Below are 19908 nucleotides of genomic sequence, written 5' to 3'. Positions count from 1 at the left end.
TCGGCGAGTTGTGTTACGACTCCTTAAGAAGTTCTTTCGTAGATGGAAGATTTTGTTTTCTTGATGAAAATAGAGGCGTCGGAGTGGTAGAAATTAGACGGGAGTGATAAATAGGTGGCTGGAGTACGAAAACGAAATATTTTTAATAGCTGACGTAACTAGTATTCCGGCGGAGTACGTCACGTGATGAACGAAAATTTATAAAGACAAAGAATTGAGAAATTACACTATCATGAGGATTTTTCACAACGATTCATAATGTTTTATCATCGATTGTTTTCAAATTATCTACAAGTTACAGAGTATGCATCACATATTATTATAATTATATTATTTCCTCTTAAATTTTAAAATCATTTTCCTTGACGTGTTCAGCTAAAAGCCATATCTGCCAAATCTTTACTTGCTTGCTATAAAGGCAAAGAAAAGGAATGGTGTTTATTATACTGGAATGATTTTAAATTTGAATTAGTGCATTTTATAAATGAACCGGTTTGAAAGAGAAAAATAAAAATAAAAAATCAGTCAATGTTTTTGTCTTCTTTAGGTCTACAGCCCATTGACCTTGTAAGAGCGACAGTCATCTAATTCCTTCTGACAGACTGAGACTGAAAGGAAATGATCACACACTGTAGGACTATAGAATCTTTGAGTTGTTTAGCAAATTCTGCTGGTCAACGCCTTAGGAAATGTCTACAGAATGAAATGGAGAATGTGCATATCCGGCTAATATTGAAAGGGTGAAATGGAAAGTTTTCAGCAAATCAGGGCGCGTGCGCAATATTTCTGCCATTTTATAAATTGAGATGAACTGTTTGTATGAACCGCGCTAACCTGGGACACAGTTTGGCCAGGGAAACACAAAAGGTTCTCCATTGGGGTCTAGAAGTGGAACTGTCGTCCACTTGCCGTCACGGTAGTCGTATGAATGAGGAATGGGTCTCTCCGGCACGTGACTTGGATCGCATTTCACCTTGCAGATGTAATCAGAGCCGGCAAAAAACAAACAGAGTAGTTTTCCATGATCTGGCCATGGGGGAGGGGTAACATGACCATCACCAGTATCACCTGTTTAACGAAAGAGAATTCGTTTCAGTATGAATCAAGTTGTATGTTGCATAAAAAGCATTGATCCCAAGGGAAACGATGAGTTTTCTTTTCACCCGAGAAGCTCCATGTTCCTCGAGGCGAAGACAAGGAAGAACGAGGGATCGACAGCGAGTTATTGAAAGAGTCTGATTAAAATTTTTGATGTCAGTTTTAGTCGTATGCCTTCTCGACATTGTCCTCAAAAATTAGCGTCTAAGTGGAACGTTTGGCTGAATTAAATTCCAAAATAACACGCTATACTGAACAAAGGTTAAACTGATTATTTAGCTCTGAGCCATAAAAGTCATTTCGTGTCGAAATAAAAACAAACGGCCGATCAAAGAGATGATCACATCTTGTTGCCAAGAACTGCGTAGAATGACTTAGAATTTCATGACCATCACCGTAATTTCTTAAACTGGAAACAGACAGACAGACAGACAGACAGACAGAATGAAGCGAAATCAGAGTGGGGGGGGGGGGGGAATGAGTTTCTAAAGAAACTGGTGCCGCGTCGGTGGGAGAGTATAGTAGGTAATTTAGTGTTAACAACTGAGTCGAAAACGTAAATTGGCCACCGTGAAGAGTAAAAAAGCTGACGTTTCGAGCGTTAGCCCTTCGTCAGTGCGATTAAGACAAGAGTTGGACGAGAGATATTCGTGAATAGTCGTTATCGTCACGAAACGGAGCCAAAATTGTGCACGCTTTCCAAAAACGCTTCGTAACCTGCATATCAATCCGATTCCCACTGTAATAAACGTCTTTATAGTTCGAAAACTACTTGCTGCGGGTTGTAAGAGTGTTGGATGCAAATTAAGAAATCGAAGCACTCTGAAGCGCGTTTCTTATCATCACTTATTTATATAAACTTTCATCTTTCTGTTTCAATTTTTACTTCCCTTGAGAAAAGCTGTCAATAAGAAGTTATCACATTAATTCTTTTAAATAGCAGATCGCTTAAGACTTTTTTATCTTTGATATTTCCCTTTTTAGCTTTTAGTGTTTTTTTAAATTTTCGTTTTTTTAAAATTTCGTTGCATTCGAAACTTAGCTAGAACCCTCAGCTCACGAAAAGATCCCATTAATCTTAATTCCATTATAGTTATAACAAGACTGACTTACCGGCATAAACAGCAGTCAAACAGCCGAGAAAAGCGAACATTTCAAGGAATCTTTTCATGATTTTCAGTCAAACTTGCTCGTAACGAAGTGCGTTGGTGAGTTTTGAATCGATGACAATTCAGCTGTGCGAAGCTGTGGATAGAGTGCATTATTGGCTAACGTTGCCTGTAACAAAGCGTAAAATAAACAAACACTAACAGCTAAACAATTACAATTGAAACAAGATATGTGATCTTTTTACGTCAGATTTAAATACAGGTGCAATTGGTTAATGAATTTTAAATCAAGGTTCACGAAAGCTGAACAAACTAAAATCACACTGGACTCGAGGTAAAGTCCGGTCTCGAGCTATCGTGACTTTTTCGTAGATTACGTGCTAAACTTATCATTGCCCCAGAATTTCCTTTGTTAGAAAGTTGCCATTGTTGAAATGAAATGCGTCATCCGCGAGATAGCAGATGGAAATGAAATCTTCGATCTGAACCGAACATTTCTTATTTCAGATTCACAATGGGTTAAAACAATCACATAACAGCTTTCCGTTGGCTATTAATATGCGGTAATTAACAACTACTCACCTCAGCGTCGGTGGCTTGTGGTGGATATTTACCAAGCTACAAAGCGGCAAATCTTACTTATTTTTTTACTCTTACGGGTAAAATCTGTTTCATAAAAGACTTTCTTTGATTCATGAATGCGCAAATAATTCAAAGAGGAATGAAATTGCTGAAAGAAAATAATAACTATGTTAAAGGTTGTATAACTTTGTAGAATGTATAATTCGCAAAATTTTTTATTGGGGCATAGTACAATCGGTATAATCTATTGATCTTTCGCGTAATTGAAAGCCAATCGTAAACAAACAGGAGTAGAATTTTTCGCAAGGCAAGGTAAATGAAATTGAAAATTCCTGGAACTCGAGGGGCTGACGGCGTACTAAAGGATTTCTTAAGGGAGGGGAGAGAGGGGCCGAAGTAAAATGCGATGGATTGATGGATTATCTACGGGGGGTGGGGGGAGGAGAGAGTTGTAATACTCCTTATCACCATCTTCAGCATCACGTAAAGTATTGCTTGTCTGCTTGTCACAGGGAACTTAAACTGTGAACGAAATAAAAATATTCTCCATTCCTATAAGTGGATTTTAAGAACTACGTTGCGCACAAATGCTTCAAATTCCTGTGACTGCCCACAATATCAAATTAGTTGTTTTTCCCTATTATCGTGGTCACTGAAAATCGAACAAAACCTTGATTATCTTTTCTTTGTTTATAAGAGGACCTCAAAACCAGCCTTTTAAGTAGGGAGTATTATTCATATTTTTTTATCTTTTCAATTAGTTTTGTCATTAACACCGTGAATAGGTTTTTAATTTTCTAGTTTTAATTTATGGAGGTCTAACAGTCCTTTGTTTGAAGTTCATCGCATTATTGCCAAGCAAGATTGCAAAAAGTCTTGCAAACCCCGCTAACAGTTTTATCGTCCAAAGCGCGTCCCTGAAACTGGCTCAGAAATCATTTCGGAAAGTAAGAAAATGAAGATTACTGGAAAAGCAATGCAGTCAGTTATTATCCTTGTTTTGTACACTTTACTTCCTACAAAAGTTATCGCAAATCAGGGTAAGACTTAATGCGTAGCTTTTGCTAATTAAGTCCAAAACTTTTACCCTCTCAGTCGTCTGCGTTGCCCATCTGAATTTGTCTTTATACTATTTTGTCATCATGCTTTATAATAATATACATGATAAAATTACGCGCGTGTTATTTGCTGAAATGGAGTGCAATCCTTCCTGTTACACGGGTGGTAAGTCGTAAAACGAGTGCAAACAACAAATAGCGCGCGCGCTGCCAAAATTTCGTCCGTCTTGACTTACTGTGATGCGTTTTTCATGTAAATTAATAACTTGTAACAACATGATTCTCGTGCAATTTGGTGCCGATTTTTCAAAGACTACAAATTGCACTCGCCCATCGTGCTAATGAAATTCTTTGAAAACTTCACTCTCGCTTTATTTGATAAAACACCAAACTGCACTCGAAATCAAGCTGTTACCTACACCAATACGGGCGACAAGAACGTTTTTATGAAGCATGTTACAATTGAAATGTTCGTCTGTAAATGTCTTTGTTCAGCACAAAATGTTACAGTGTTTTACTTTAGCCTTACATCGTAGTTACACCGGCACGGCGTTTCTGAACCCGTGAGCTTTCCATTACCACACAGAAACTTGTTTGAGAAATTGGTAGTAGAATCATCTTTTCAAAATTTCCCCTCTTGATTCTGCCATTCAGATCGCAGAGTGTAGAATAAACTATGAATAAGTTATGAACCGGTAATAGTTCATAACTGTCTGGACTTCTTTCATAGATTCATGGTATGCAAAAGTACAATGTTAATGCACTTCTTGGACTAGAAAAATTTGCATTCCGTTTGGGGCATCTTGTCGTCGCTGCTTTTGTTGTCCCGAAAAAGGCAAACGAAATAAAAACAAATAAAAGCTTTTTTTTAAAGATAAAAAAATCATTGTTACGTTTTCAAGGATCTTGAGGTGATTTGACAGATTACAGACTTGTGCGCAGGTTATTCAACTACTATCAGATCTAAAATTGCGATGTTTTCTCCAAGCTCTCACGAGAAAGTCTTTTGACCGACAATAATCTGTTCTTTACCCCACCACAATGTTCATATTCAATTTTTTATTGGATGGATAGTCCAAAATTGCCTGCTCTTTTTCCTGTCAATGTGTTCTTAAAGTTCTCACTTTTTATAGCCAACAATAATTTCATCTCTACTCCATTTATATGTTCAATAGATAGATATAGAGTCTATTCCATACGAGGGGAGCTGATATAATTCCAAATATTTGCTGAAAAATGTCACACAGTAGTGTAGTATCTAGCAAGTATTAGCTAACCAAATTAATTTACCTTCCTTGTTTTAGGAGGTTGTAGCCTGTCTATTGATATCATTTCCTCAGTTTGTGGAGAAATAATCTGTAGAATTCCTTTTCTACATAATTGACAACTTTCTTTCCTCCTAAATATCATGGTTTCTGTTCATAACGGAGAGCTGCGATGAACACTTCACGTTTTATTATTTCAAGGGTGCTCTCCGTATGATGTCCCCATTACTGCCTCATTGCCAGATAGTAATTTCAATGCATCGTCAGTCTTGTCTGCGAGTTTTAACGAACCTTATATGGCCAAACTTTGGGGAAATTCGGAGTGGTGTCCGGCTACCGCCAGCCTAGGCGCCGAGTACTTCCAAGTGGATTTCTCGAGGCCTTTCCGAGTCTGCGCGGTTGATACTCAAGGGCACCACACGCTGTCCACGTGGTTTGTGTCTAGCTTTAACATTACATACTCGCTGAATGAATCCACGTGGTTTAGAGCACAGCAGAATGAAACAAATGGGGTGAGTATTCTGCTCATGAAGCCGGGAGACCTGGGATTGAACTGATTGGCGCATTGGAGGTCTGGGTTCGAGACCTGAACGCGTCATTTTGTTGTGATCTTGGGAAATATACCTTACTTTTACAGTGCGTCTCTCCACCTAGGAGCATAAACTGCTAACGGCGAGCAGTCAGAGAGAGAGCTGATGAATTATATGGAGGAATGATAATGCAATGATTGCTTTTCATGATGTTCTCTTTAGATGTCGGGGTGAAAGCAAGTTTGCAATCTCTATCAGTTGATAAGTTTCGTTGAAATGCAAAAATAAAGAGCATCAGAATTTTTTTCTTATGTTATTATTATATCAATTTAGATATTCTCTGGTAACTCTGATGGAAATACTGTGGTGAGAAATAAACTGAGTGGTAACTGGAGTTTTGTTGCAAGATTTCTGCGATTAATTCCTTTAACATGGAATGCTTGGCCATGTTTGAGGATGGAAGTTTATGGAAGGGGTAAGATACTACATTTATTTCATGATTATAAACAAATAAAAATGCGACACTATAATCAAGGTGGAACAAATGAAACTATAAATGTTGTAGAATTCCAGTGGACTGCAAATGTCATAGTTGAGGATTTAGGCCCGAACCTTCTCGGAGCGATCGGAGACCAGATACAAGAAATCAGCGGAAATGGAGCCAAAGTTTTCTCCAGCAGGAATAATCTTTGTTTGCAATGTGCTCATTCTTACTTCGATTGGCTTTCAGAGTTACCGGCCATTGATGTTAGATTCCCTCGAAACAAAACCGTCCTGGAAGGAGAACAGTTTACTCTAAGATGCCTTCTTTTGGGAAATAAGAACCATTTCAATGTCACTTGGATGAAGAAAAGTGGAAATGAAAGATCATTTCCGGTTGCAGGGCAAAACCTTACCGTGAATGCAACCAGACTTGACACAGGAGCATACAGTTGTGAAGTAACTAATGGAGTGGAAGCCATTGTGTCGCCAATAGCTTATGTTACTGTGTGGTGTAAGTGTATTGATCAAGGATTCTAATTAACAGAACCAAGTCAAGGCCTGTTTTTCAACATAAAATCCGCAAAAATTTTTCCATTCGCTGTAGGTGTTATTATCACACGCTCTTAGCCATTGTTGTTTCTTTTTGGTCCGTCGTTTGATTCTGTTTCACTTTTTTAAAAAGAGGCCTGGCCACAGGTGGAGGTAGTGGGGGAAGGAAGAAATTATTTAGATGCATATACGCTGGTAAGTCCATGAATTCATTTCCCTCGCTAGTGTGATTACAGCACAATATCATCCAAGCTTTATGCTTAATACCGCCTTATGATGCGTCAATATTTCCGAGCAAGAAAAAATGCTCTTTTTTTTTAAATTTTATTCGAAGACCAAACCCAAAATTCACAATCTTTTTAAAACGAATTGGAAATCTTTATCTCTTTTTTTTTCAGATCCACCCTCATTTATTGATTTAAAAAACCAAACCAAAGAAATCGTTGAAGGCGTTAAAATGAGTCTTCAGTGTAACGTTACGGTGGCTAATCCAGAGCCGAATACTTACCTGGTATAGTGCGACTGGGAATGACACAGTTCTTTCTAATGCAGTACATTTGACATTTTCCAACATTTCAAGATCAAATTCAGGGAATTATTTCTGTGTGGCTGAAAATGGAGTTGGTCCAAAACTCACTTCTGGTATGATAACCCTGAACGTGCAATGTAAGTTCATCGACTTTCTTTTAAAATGCATTTGTAATGACAAAAAGAAACCATTTTGCTACTCTTAAAAAAACTTTAAAAATTTTGGTAAAATAACATTATTTTCACCAACCAATGTGGCTTGCAAGGAAGAGATACCCTTTTATGAAACGAAAAAAAAAAATATTTCTTCATGGCGGATGAAAAATCGCCATCCCGGACAAGGCAAAGGCCCATAATTTTGATCACAGCCGGTAGATTCCGCAAAGGAAATCTTAATTTTTTCTTCAGATTCACCATCACTTGATACAAATTTCCCTCATGATGAATCAGCAGTGGAAGGAGAAAATGTAACAATGAATTGTGTTGTAAAAGAAAGTAATCCTGAACTAAACATCACGTGGGTAAAGCTGAGTGACCGCGCAAAGGTGTTTCCGAGTGGTGTTAGTCTGAGTTTGCGCAGTGTCTCAAAGGATGATGAGGGGGAATACCGCTGCCTGGCAGAAAATGGCATCGGTGAACAGATAATGTCGCGCATTGCTTACCTCTCAGTGGAGGGTCAGTTATCCTAGAAACTCTACAATTTGATTGTTATTTCATGAAATAGTATTGTATAATCGTGTGGATGAGAGTAGTTTTGGAATGGACTGTTTTCGTTAACAACGGCTGATTTATAGACGCAAGGTAACAGACGTACGGCAACATAGAATCTATTCGTTTTGTACGATAACAAAACAAAATGTTGTTAATGATGACGTCATGTTGTTAATGATCCCGACATGACGTCATGGTGACGTCGTGTTGTCAATTGTCACGGCATGAAGTCATGGTGACCTTTGATTTTGCTACTTTTTAGGAGGCAATGAAAAAGGAATAAGTGAAAAGGGCAGTAATCTTGCTGACGAAAGTTGTGAGCGTAAGTAAATCACATAAAAGGCTTCCCCCGTCCTCTTCTTCTACGATTACTATCAAGATCTCAAGGTCCGAACTATTTTTTCTGAAACACAGTTCGACTGATAAGGCTGCCAAACTTACAATTCAGCGTTTTATTCAGGACCTATTTGGTACATCAATGACACTGTGATAAACCAAAATTTCACAACTCAGCTGAAACTTGAGAACTGATGACATAAATCACCACTACTTGGTTCCAAGGAGCCCAATTTATCCCGGATGCAAGGCCGTAGCTAGCTAGCGGAGAGGTAGAAGGCCAGTTGCCCACCTCTCCTCCGCCCACAAAGTATCCAAACAAATTTTTTTAATGTCACCTCTCGTTGGTGTGGTGGGAAGATGATTTGAACTTTACTTATATTGCCTTTAAAACTTTGCAACAAATCGCTCATCAAACAAAGGAAATCAACTTGAAGTACAATCTTCTGCGTGCTGTTCCCAATATCTTTCTATGTAATCTCCACACCTGATTGTTGGAAAGTGATCGAAACCCAAAGAGAGGGCCAATCTAAAAAAATTGCCTCAGAGGGGTACTTCCGGCATTTTCCCGGTTTGTCCCCCTCCTCCCCCCCCCCCATTAAACATTTCGCGCCACGACCTTTTATGACCCGTTTAAAGTGAAATCTATGGCTACCAACAGTTGTTCCATGGAGATCTTGACTCAAATTCTCTTATAAGAAATCGATGAACAAGAAAAACCTTTTTTTTATTTCTTTTGTAGTAGAATTCTTTATAATTATGATGATATAACCTGGAAAAAGATATCATAGACTCACTTTTACTGTTTGAATTTTTTTTTCAGGGGGAAGATTTCGATTGCTGATCATAATCCTGCTGACGATATCTATTACCTCCCTGACGATTGGGACATTGCTTTTGGTTGTGTTCTGTTTTTATTATCATAAGTAAAATATACCATCAATTCAAAAACTGCCGACACCTCATTCTCGTGATTTGCTGTTGTTGATGCTTTTTATTTTCCCTGTCTTTCCATTTCATATATACTCAAAGTACTACGGCTACTACTGCTTACAACAGGGATCACATACAGACTTGCATGTAGCAGCATGTAGATTGAGACCCCAGTTATCAGAATAAATCCAACACATTTCAGAACGGTAGGAAATGAAATACGTTAAGATCAAAGTGCGACACAAAGAGACTTCATGACTCATCGCGAAGATTGATACGATTTCGAGGTTGGATGAAAAGATAACATGACCCGTAAGCTTTATAATTAGCTTTCGTCACCTCTTTTTTTAAATATCATGCCATGCTCAACAGCCCGAAAAGAGATTTTTCTCCCGGTAATTTTAATTTGGAGTCTTTTTGTTTAACTTTAATTGGTGGAGACGAGAATAATCCACTGGACTGCTCTTGAAATGCAAATTTACTTTTAAGAGATTATTTTAAGTGGTTTTGTTTTCAACTTGAAAAAATTTGCGGACCAATGCATGAAAAGGAACTCATATTCGTGAGACATCGCCAGACTGTCCTGCTTCACTGTTGCAGTATGCGGTCGACCCAGTCAGGACCGCGTGCCAACTGATGAAAATTACATCTCTAACTCAGTTCTGGTTGCCCTCTCCATGTCACCGTCCGTCATGACGTAACTCTTTAACCCCTAAGAGTTATAAGCATCTAATTTCTCCTTACAATATCATGCCTCAATCACAAATTAAGGCCAAGATAGAATAAAGGAACTGATTCCCAACTAAAGGAGCTCTTAAATGATTGTTTAATACATTCTCCTTGTCAGCACCTTAGGAAATGTATAGAGCTTAATAATGAGAATGTTTAAACTGATTTTTGGGTGTCAAGGGTTAATTTCAGTATTGACTGAGGGGGGAGAAAAACATTACAGCAAATTCTGACGAGGGTAACTTGGCCCTTGTAAAGTTTCTTAACACATTCCTCTCCCCTCTCAATACAGCAGCCTAGTTTTTGCGTTACCAATATTATGGACCTTAAGCTTACACGACACTTTTAATATATAGATTTAGCCAAGCCTAAAAGCGGAGCTCGCATCTTTTTTCCCGCACGTCTCAAGGGTACAACGCCTTGCCTCGGCCAGGACTAGAACCCGGGTCGTCCGACTCGGAGCCCAGTGCACTGACCACTGGACAATTGGACGAAGCCGTGGCGTTGGCGTGCCCGCGGTACAGTTGACCACGCATGTTAAAAGTAGCACCTTGTACGGTCGTACGGTCGTACAGTCGTACATCCAAATTTTTTCGACTTGATGGGTTACTACTATTTTGTATAATTATGGGGCTACGCTCTGCGAGCTCCGCCATTACCACAACCAGCAGTGATTTCGTAATCTGATTGGCTTATTTGTCGTCGAAGAGTACAGATAAAGCTGCTTGCTTCAATGTGTCACGCAATGCTTATTTCAGCTCTCAAACATGGATGACTCCGAAATTTTGACTTGAATATTATAAACTCACCGGGTACAGCAACAAATTTTGACCACTGTGATGACAAATATCATTGTCGATAAATAAGAGTATACACCACGCTAAAGCACTGTTGGTTTTTTTTACGTGGCTGAGAATGAAATTGGCCCAAAAATTACATTTGGGATGATAACGTTTTGAATTGTATGCTAGTATATAGTTTCTCTTGAATTGAAAACAAAACAAAACAAAAAGGGGGGGGGGGTGGCGAATCGTACAAAGATATGACCAACGAATGTTCCGTTAGAATTTTTGCAAGGTATCAGCTTCCACTTTGTGACATTTTCAAACCAATGCTTTCATTCATACATAGACTTAGTTCTTATAAATATACCGCCAAGCCACTCTTGAAACCTTTTGATTGATACTGGGCTATAGGAAAAGACATGAAATGCGATATTTTGAGATTAGACAACGCTACAACTTCACTACTCGTCGTAAGGGTGGTATAAATTTATTGAACGATTATTATATTGTTATCATTGGTGATATGGTATATAAAGTTATGATAATTCCAGATAGAGGAAAACTGGCGGCAGCCTTTTTTAACACCTCGCCCATCCGGGCGCCGATGAGTGCCGATTCTCAGGCAGCCGCCAATCAACCTCACTACGTCCATTCTGACGCAGGAACCGATTTGCACAGCGGAAGTAATTTCTTCCATAGAATGGCTGTGATGAAGTCGACCTTTGGCTTGGGTGCCCTCCGGACTTGATGTAATGATTTCCACTAATATAGGAAGCTGCACCCCTCGCTTCAGATCCCCAAAGAAGAAATGCCGTTGGTCGAGCACTGGCGCAGATTTGTTGAATCACTAATTGCGTGAAGACGGCCCATACTTGTTGATGAGACCCTGCGGATCTTTGTCGGACAGTTAATGCTGCATTGAGAAGTAAGACTCCTTGGCGAACCCAAGGCGTTAAATCCCCGTTTGACAGACCAACGTCGAATCCTTCCCACCCCAACTCCACGAGCATGTTAAAGACAGCGGGAACTTGATACGGATCCACACCTGGCACCAGACTAAAGGCAAAGCCTGTTGCTTGGTTTGGCTGAGGTGTTGGATCCTGACCTAAAATAACAACTTTTACGTCTCGGAGGGTAACAGCGAAAGCGTTAAATATACTGGCCAGTTCAGGCTGTATCCTATACCGTCCTGCATCGCGTGCAAGAACATTTGAAATTTCGCGTAGATCTCGTTCAACATTACGGCTATTGAAAAATGATTCCCATCCTCTTGGAATACAATTATGCCTATAGAGATAGTCATGCAGGGTGGCTCTGGCGAATGTTGCTCGTCTACAATCAAAGCGGGAAGAGGAGCGCTTCTCTAAGCTGCTTGCGTTGGCACTTGTTGCAGGTTGCATCCCTGAAACTGAGACAAAAAAGGACATTTGAACAAATTGCGCAATCCAGCTGATTGTTGCATGTGATTCCAACTGATTGTTCCACCCTTTGAAAGTTGAAGTAGATCCCAGAAACCTGAAAATTTTCATTTCCGCCACTGAAACGTGTTTATAAAAATACACCCCCAAAGGCGTTTTCAGAAAGGCGTCTTTAACTTTATCAAACGTTCGTTTATGGACGCCTCCATTTTGAACGGCAAGTTTGTAACCTGGAGAGAATTGCAACTTGCTTTTATAGAGAGCTACCTGACTTGTTGTCGTCATTGAAGTCGAAATGCCTGCCTTTTTGGTTGGTTTCTTAATGTTTGCATCCTGATAGCAAAGGAATGGAGAAATGGAGGAAAGGATCGGGGCGAGTTCGTTACGTCCAAGGTAAGCGGCCAAAAAGCTATTCAACATTCAAAATGGCGGCGCACATGTACATCGCCGAGTTTTAAATTTATTTAAGGACAACTTTTAAATATTGGGTTCATATTTGGAGTCCCAAAACACTGGTAGTATCGTAATTGAATGCATTATTTCTAATTATGGATACAAAAACTGTTTAGTTATCAGAATATACTTCCACTTAAAGCAAGGCGGGTCACTGATGCAGGCCACGAGCCTAGCTAACTTTCTGTGTTCATTTCTTGGTCATTATTGTCGAAGAAATGCTCATTACGAAAACAGCCTTTGCCTTTTTATTCCATGATGTGTCATGACTTAACAATTGAGTCATGTTTATTTGGCGACTCTTAAATTTCGAAACTAAATGAAAATTTGTATTTTTTAATCGCTTAAATTTCACGTTTTTGAGTAGGCACAATGTTTTCCCTCGAAAAGGTTCACGACTGTCGGAAGTTTTATGGAAGGCATTTCATCGTCAAGATTGATATTAAAGCCAGTGGCTGAATGATTTCGTGAGACGCGACTTTCATCTTTCCCTTGATATCAACTCTACGAAGTGCAACATCGCAGAAGTAACGCTCTTCATCGTGTGTACTCTCCGCGGGTGATAACTAGAGGAGCGGTTACTCGGCACTTCGCAACAACTGCACTTCGCAACAACTACACTTCGACAGGAATAACAGAGCAGTTCGCCATTATGCAAGCAGGTCACATTTATACGTGATTACGCAGTTTTCCGAGATAACCGATGGAAATTTTCAGAGACGGGAGTGAACGTGGGGTTATTGATATTCTCTCGCGAATAAATCTCATTCCCACTTCCCAACTTTTATTCATTTTTCACAAGAGTATAAATTGGTAAACTTCAAGATTTCTTACCGTCAACACTATGTTCGTCTTCAGCAGCCATACCGCTTGTCAACAGGGTGATTATGAGAATTACTGGAGTAACAGCCATTGAAAGACTAAAGTTTTTGAAGAGAAGTACTTTCCTATATAAAATGATGATGAAAAACAAAAGAAAACAAAACATCTCTTTCAACCCCGGCATAGCCTGAACATTGTCATCTCCACAGTTATTATGGTGTTAAATGGGAAAGGGCTTTTTATGGGCGGCCGTTACCGCCAAAAATACAGGCATATTAAATGGTTTGTAATAAACAGAAATGGTCTAATTGTCTTTTGGGGAACGGTTTATCTTATCTCGAGAGATTTATTTAAAATACACATGGCCAAGTCGCCTTTAGTGAAATGAAATATTCAAACAAAAGATGGTTTATACAATTCAGAAACTGCGTGGCCACCCTTATTGAACTGATTCAAGAAAAACACGATTGGCCAAGTGTTAAATGAAATGGTTCAGTGTCGAAATGACAAACGGTTCAGCTAACTGTACTTTGGTTCAGTGACTTGACACAAACGGTTCAGAGTAGTGTGAAATGGCTTAAGTTATCAGCAAATGCAAATAGTCAATCGTAAGCCGCAATGGCTTAGTATCGCATCAATCTACTCACTGTGAAGTGAAATGGTTTAGCGTGACCCCAAATGGTTTAGCGTGACCCCAAATGGTTTAGCGTGACCCCAAATGGTTTAGCGTGACAACAAAAAGTTTAGCACAAACCGAAATGATTTAGTGTTACAGCAGTTGATTTACGCCCTGACCGCCAACAATATAATAGTGAAATGGACAAGTCAAACTTGAAATAGAACAGTCTATGTGGGATCTTACGTAACAACCCTACAGTTTTTATAGTTTTTCGGCGCCCTTTAGTTGTAGTTTCGTCTTCTTAAAACAATGAATCGCTTTATCACGTTTCCTAGCTATGGTTCTGACTCTCTAGACTTTAAAAGTGCTTTTGCGTAAAATGATGGATTTTATCAGTATTTTTGTATTCAGATTCTTATTTTATCTTGAGGTAATAAAATGGAGAATTCTTACCATGGTCAGCGTAACCATGGTAAGAATTCTCCATGTTAAGTAAAGCAGTTTTCACTATAAACTATTTATAACTTTGTAGTTTTTAACTATATAGTTTTCAGGCGTCCTTTAGTTTTAGTTTCGTCGTCTTAAAACAATGAATCGCTTTATCACGTTTCCTGGCAATGGTTCTGATTGTCTAGACTGTAAGTGTGCTGTCGTGTAATATGATGCATTTTATCTGTATTTTTGTCATCATTCCTTTCGTTTCAGATTCTTATTTTATCTTGAGGTAGTAAAATGGAGAATTCTGACCATGGTTAGGCGTAACCATGGTCAAAATTCTCCATTTAAAGTACAGCAGTTTTCACTGTAAGAAACTGAAAAGAACAAAAGAACAATTTGAAACTGGCTGATAGCAATTTGAACTCCCAACATGGTTAAGCCGCAACTATTAGAAATTTTACGACCCCAAGATAAAATTTCTAATACCTGCGGCTTAACTTAGCCTGTTTTACAAACTATAAAAATAGGCAATTAGGACTGCATATGGCTACTGATATGGCAAAATTTTTGGAGCCATGAAAAGAACCAGGGGTTATGTGATTTGCAGATCAAACTTATTTAGATATTTCTGCAAGGAAAAAGTCTTTTTTTTTCCATTAAGTGCCGGAGACGTTACTGTGACTACTTTGAGATGTTTATCAACTTTTGTAGTGTCACAGTTAGAACTAAAAAAAATTATATCTTCAGATCTACTGGAAATAATTTGCAGATTCAAACGGTAAGATGTTCTCTCTCTAAAGAAAAAAATTTTCCTCCAAATTTTCAAGATGGACCGATCAGTCGTTCTAGGACATTTCTGCAAGGTAAAGCTTTCTCTTTTCTCACGCGCCATTCTGAAATGATTGTGAGATGTTTATCGTCTTCGGTAAGACATAACGAGACAAACGATAAGTTGGCACCGAAAAACAGTATGATCACCTGCCAATATTCCGTGTAACATTCGAAGCGATTCGAAGAAATCGTCACTAGGCGTTGGACGACCGAAGATGTTCCGAAACAAAAAAAAGCCAAGAGCGAGGAATATCGGGTAAAAATCGGCAGACTTCGTTGTGGATTAACAGGGCGTTCGTATTCCTTTGTTACCATTGCTCACTCACTCAATAGGACAACAATATGGCTTCGCCTCCATAGGAGGCAGTGGCCATAAAAATTGGACATTAACAAAAATATATGGTTTGAAACAATAGGAAAATACATTTTTGTGAAAACTAAGCTTAGGCTTAATTTCATTTTCCATAACTGATTATTAAGCTCCTGAACGTTCAGCAGCTCGATAAAACGGTTTCATCCGAAATATCAGTTACTGATTGATATTGCGGCAAGGTGATGAGGGTATAAATTTATTCGTTAACAAGCGAAAATAGGCAACATAAAAAATGATTATTACCGGAGTGAGGCTCTCTGAGTCTAGCAGACGAGACTAAAGAAATTATTTCTTCCTGTGTTGAGCGTCTAGTGGACGACGTGGCGAATGCAGAAATTTTTTTTGGGATCACTTTCTGAAGGAGCTTAGATACCAGGCTCAATTAGGTAACCAAGCCTTCTGATGATTTGTTTACAATTCCATACTCACCTCCCCCTACTGGTTGAAGTGCGATTGGATGGGGACAGGGAAGGGAACATTTTTGTTACTTGCGCGAGAAAAAAACAAATGGGAAGTTATCTGTTAACCCTATTTTTTTTGTCATTTTCGCGTGAAAGAATATTACCTTATCTGGCTGCGCTCCGTTCAAATACGAATCTTCTGCCTTTGGCTAAAATACGCTTTCTTCGAGAATTCTAAACTCTACTCACCGTCAAATGGAACCGAAGGGAATTTCAAACCTAGAAAATACTTGCTTCTGAATAGTGTCTTAGCTCTGCTCTCGGTGACGTTTTTCCGAAGGACTCGCTAGGTTGCAGAACAATCGCAAGAAGTGCACCTCGTCGAGTACAGGTCTTGAAAATGTATTCAATGTTAAAAGAAATCCTAGCAGGCAAAAAAAATTAACCTTTCGGTGAACTACGTAACTGAACCAAATACTTTTTTACAGGAAAAGGATTCTTCTGTAAAAGAATTTTCTTCTTGCAGACTAAAATTTCCTGAAAAAATAACAGACAATGCATGGAAAATCTATTACAAACAACAGGGCAAATTCAAGGACAGGTGCAGCCATAGCCACTATGAAGTAAGCATCCCTACCACTCCCAAATTGCATTATCAGTTGCCTCAGATGTCAAGGCAGTCCAGGGAACAATTTAAACATTGACTCAGCTTTGTGTAATCAGATTAATTGTTGCTAAGTGCATTATTTCATGACAACGTACTTCAACAAGTAAGGTATACATATAGTATATACCACAAAAGCAAATTACTTCTGGTGTTATCGCTAATTGAGATATCAGATCAAGAAAGTATAAGGTTATTAATAAAGAGTTAAATTTTAGCTGTAAGCTTTTCGAGTTATTGATTTGACAATTTACTGTACGTTGTAAAATTACGAAAGGAAACACTAAATTTAGGTTGTAAAACACTAAAATACTTACTTACTTACCTTCCAGTCTCAAAAAGTTTTCTTCTTTGCTGCTTTAAAAATTTGAGCTTGTGTTTACTACTCGCCGAAGTTCCTTTGTATTCTCTAACGTGACAAAAAAGGTCACGCAAGCAAGAAAAGGCTTGGGCACAAATTCAGTAGGCTTGGCTACTGAGTTGAGCCTGGTTTCTAAGCTCCTTCAGAAAGTGATCCCAAAAAAAATTTCTGCGTGGCGAATACCCCGTTAACGCGATCGTTCCGGCGAATTTGCGCCAAATTCGATCTGAATGACGCAAGGATCGTGACGTAAGACCCCACATAGACTGTTCCATTTCAAGCTTGACTTGGCCATTTAACTTTTGTATTTTTGGCGGTTACTGCGTAAACCAACTGAAGTAACATTTCGGTTTTTACTAAACCATTTGCCGTCACGCTAAACCATTTGAGGTCAAGCTAAACCATTTGGGATCACGCGAAACCATTTCACTTTACGGTGAGTAGATTGAAGCGATACAAAGCCATTGCGGCTTACGATTAACCATTTGCCGCTAACTTAAGCCACTTCACACTACATGTACTCTGAACCCTTTGTGTTAATTCACTGAACCAAAGTACAGTTAGCTGAACCGTTTGTCATTTTGACACTGAACCATTTCAGTTAACACTTGGCCAATCGTGTTTTCATTGAATCAGTTCGACAAAGGTGGCTACAGAGTTTCTAAATTGTATAAACCATCTTTTGTTTGAATATTTCATTTGACCAAAGGCGACTTGTCCTTTTGTATTTTAAATAAATCTCTCGAGATAAGATAAACCGTTCTCCAAAAGACAATTAGACCATTTCTGTTCATTATAAACCATTTATTATGCCTGTATTTTGGCGGTGACGGCCGCTCATAGCTTTTTCCACAATTAAGGACTTCTTTATCTGGTGATCATTTCGTTTTTCTGACGATATTAGTGTTTGATTCAGTAGTGATACTACGCGGAGATAAGATATAAGATTCTAGTCACTCTTCGGGGTTAAATTAAAAGATATCATTATATATAAATACAAAGCATTCTTAAAAAACTACATCATTTTGCTGGGGCGGTTTCAAAAAGAAATGATGTGGTATAGTAATTGATTTTTTATCGCAGTTTCCCTCGAACTGTCTTATTTTTTTTTTTTTTTGCACTTGAAATCCCAACAGGAATCGTCCGCGGTATAGTATTAGAGCCTTCTTTCACGTCAAAAAGGGTTTTTTTCTGTAGTTACTACGTAACTTGAGCCTTAAAGTTTAGCTGACAGAGAAGAAAATTTTGTCTTTACGTGGGTTAGATATGCAGGGAGTATTTTTCGCAGGTGTGAAAATAAACTTCTACATCATTAATTTTTTGAAAATAAAACATGTCCAATATCTGGGTATTGAAATGTAGAAATTGACCAATTATGATAGAGGTAATAAAGGTGATATTGGTACTCACTCTTTGGTATCTAAGTCGCTCGAAGACGCGGAAGAATGAAATTGCTTTTATCGAAAATCACGAATAAATATAGTCGTAGCTAAATTACTTATAAATGAGGTAAGAATACTTGGTTTCCTTTTGTTGGTCTCTCTGGGTACTTAGCTTTTTGGCAGTTTGTTTAAAAATTGTCACAAGCTATAATTGTTTCTTGTAAAAAAGAAGTAGCCTTCTTGACACTTTTAATTAAGATAACGTAGTTTACAGGATTCTTTGTGGATGCCGTAAAGTTTTACACGGATAAGACTGGAAAATCCTTGCAGAACAGAATTAAGGAGTGTGTCTGAGACATTTGACTTGCGGTACACCAACCTTCGGCGATTCAAAGCACACTCTTTACATTTGACACCACCTGCTGGGAAATTACGTAAAGGTTATGAAGTTCAACGTGTTTCTCACAATTTTTCGGAAAAAAAAAATGAAAACAAAGGGAAAGGTGACATTTCGAAAGCTAAACTTTAAACTTTTCTAATCAGGCTTTGAGTTTAATCAACCTTTAGCAACTGAGTTTCGCGCCTAAAAAAATTATGATAAAAAAAAAAAAAAAACGCTCACCGGCCACAAAGTTAACAAATCGACGATGGTTGAACGTGGTCTGTACCCTCATCGACAACGATATTCATCATCTCAGTGGTCAGAGAGTCCGCAAAACGTGGTAAATCATCTCCGTTACAAGATCATTTGAATGGTTCTCAGACCGCATGTTCTTAGTTTCATGTCGTTGACAGGTTGAAATCCATATATAAAAATTATTTTTGTCAAAGAATATGTCCGATTTGGACTCCACTCATTCCTACCACCATTACTAATCTAAGCTACTTTAGTCGTCTTTTAATCGACGGAAATCAAAGAGAAAAAAATTAAAAAAACAAAAACTTGCGCGCGAGTGTTAAGAAATGCCATAGTTTGGCTTGGCTTGTTTTGTTTGAGCTCGACTTTTTTCTGATCCAGCGTGGTCGAGAAGAATCCCAACTCATCGCGAACGCCGAGGAGATTTCGAGGACGGAAAAAATCATTGCGATACTCAAACGTTTTCAACTGGAAATATGCACCACCCCTTATTCAACACATTTCCAAGGCCAAGAAAAGGAAGCGGGGTGCTGCTTTATTTAAAAAAGAGAGAAGCCTTGACTATGCTATGTTCTGTTGTAAAACACACAGGAAGCGGCCAGAGAACTGAATTCCCTACCCATTACCTTCCATTTTCAAACCAAACTTTACTGCTAAAGCGAACATCAGTGTCGTCCGCATGCTCTAGAGGTCTTTTCTCTCATAAAGTACGCTACAATGAAGTCAATCCGTATTAGAATGGTTGAAATAATCTGCAGTAGTTTACAGACTGAAATGGTTCAGCAGATCGAATTTAACACTTTTTCCACAAGT

General features: G+C 38.6%; 3 protein-coding genes across 3 annotated transcripts; 1 reads left to right on the top strand and 2 right to left on the bottom strand.

The window, feature by feature from the left end:
• Positions 1-239: 239 nt before the first annotated feature.
• On the bottom strand, positions 240-2383 carry LOC149037945 (uncharacterized). The gene is made up of 3 exons (XM_089186630.1): positions 2212-2383; positions 835-1068; positions 240-410 (listed from the first exon to the last, which is right to left on the bottom strand). The coding sequence occupies exons 1-3, from the start codon at positions 2267-2269 to the stop codon at positions 400-402; spliced, it is 303 nt and encodes a 100-aa protein (XP_089042756.1). The 5' UTR covers positions 2270-2383; the 3' UTR covers positions 240-399.
• A 2936-nt stretch (positions 2384-5319) lies between these two features.
• Positions 5320-9205, top strand: LOC149037944 (putative carboxypeptidase X1). The gene is made up of 6 exons (XM_089186628.1): positions 5320-5624; positions 5976-6117; positions 6373-6636; positions 7073-7340; positions 8176-8235; positions 9073-9205. Exons 1-4 carry the CDS (start codon positions 5409-5411, stop codon positions 7189-7191), a joined length of 741 nt encoding a protein of 246 aa, XP_089042754.1. The 5' UTR covers positions 5320-5408; the 3' UTR covers positions 7192-7340; positions 8176-8235; positions 9073-9205.
• A 1956-nt stretch (positions 9206-11161) lies between these two features.
• LOC113683351 (uncharacterized) lies at positions 11162-18555 on the bottom strand. Its single transcript, XM_089186627.1, has 3 exons — positions 18487-18555; positions 13402-13514; positions 11162-12104 (listed from the first exon to the last, which is right to left on the bottom strand). The coding sequence occupies exons 2-3, from the start codon at positions 13478-13480 to the stop codon at positions 11275-11277; spliced, it is 909 nt and encodes a 302-aa protein (XP_089042753.1). The 5' UTR covers positions 13481-13514; positions 18487-18555; the 3' UTR covers positions 11162-11274.
• Between the last annotated feature and the right edge of the window lie 1353 nt (positions 18556-19908).

This window comes from Pocillopora damicornis, chromosome 11 (assembly GCF_964200805.1).
Source record: "Pocillopora damicornis chromosome 11, jaPocDami1.2, whole genome shotgun sequence".
Lineage (NCBI taxonomy): Eukaryota > Metazoa > Cnidaria > Anthozoa > Scleractinia > Pocilloporidae > Pocillopora > Pocillopora damicornis.
Note: the sequence above shows the minus strand (reverse complement) of the source record. Positions and strands in the feature narration are given on the sequence as shown.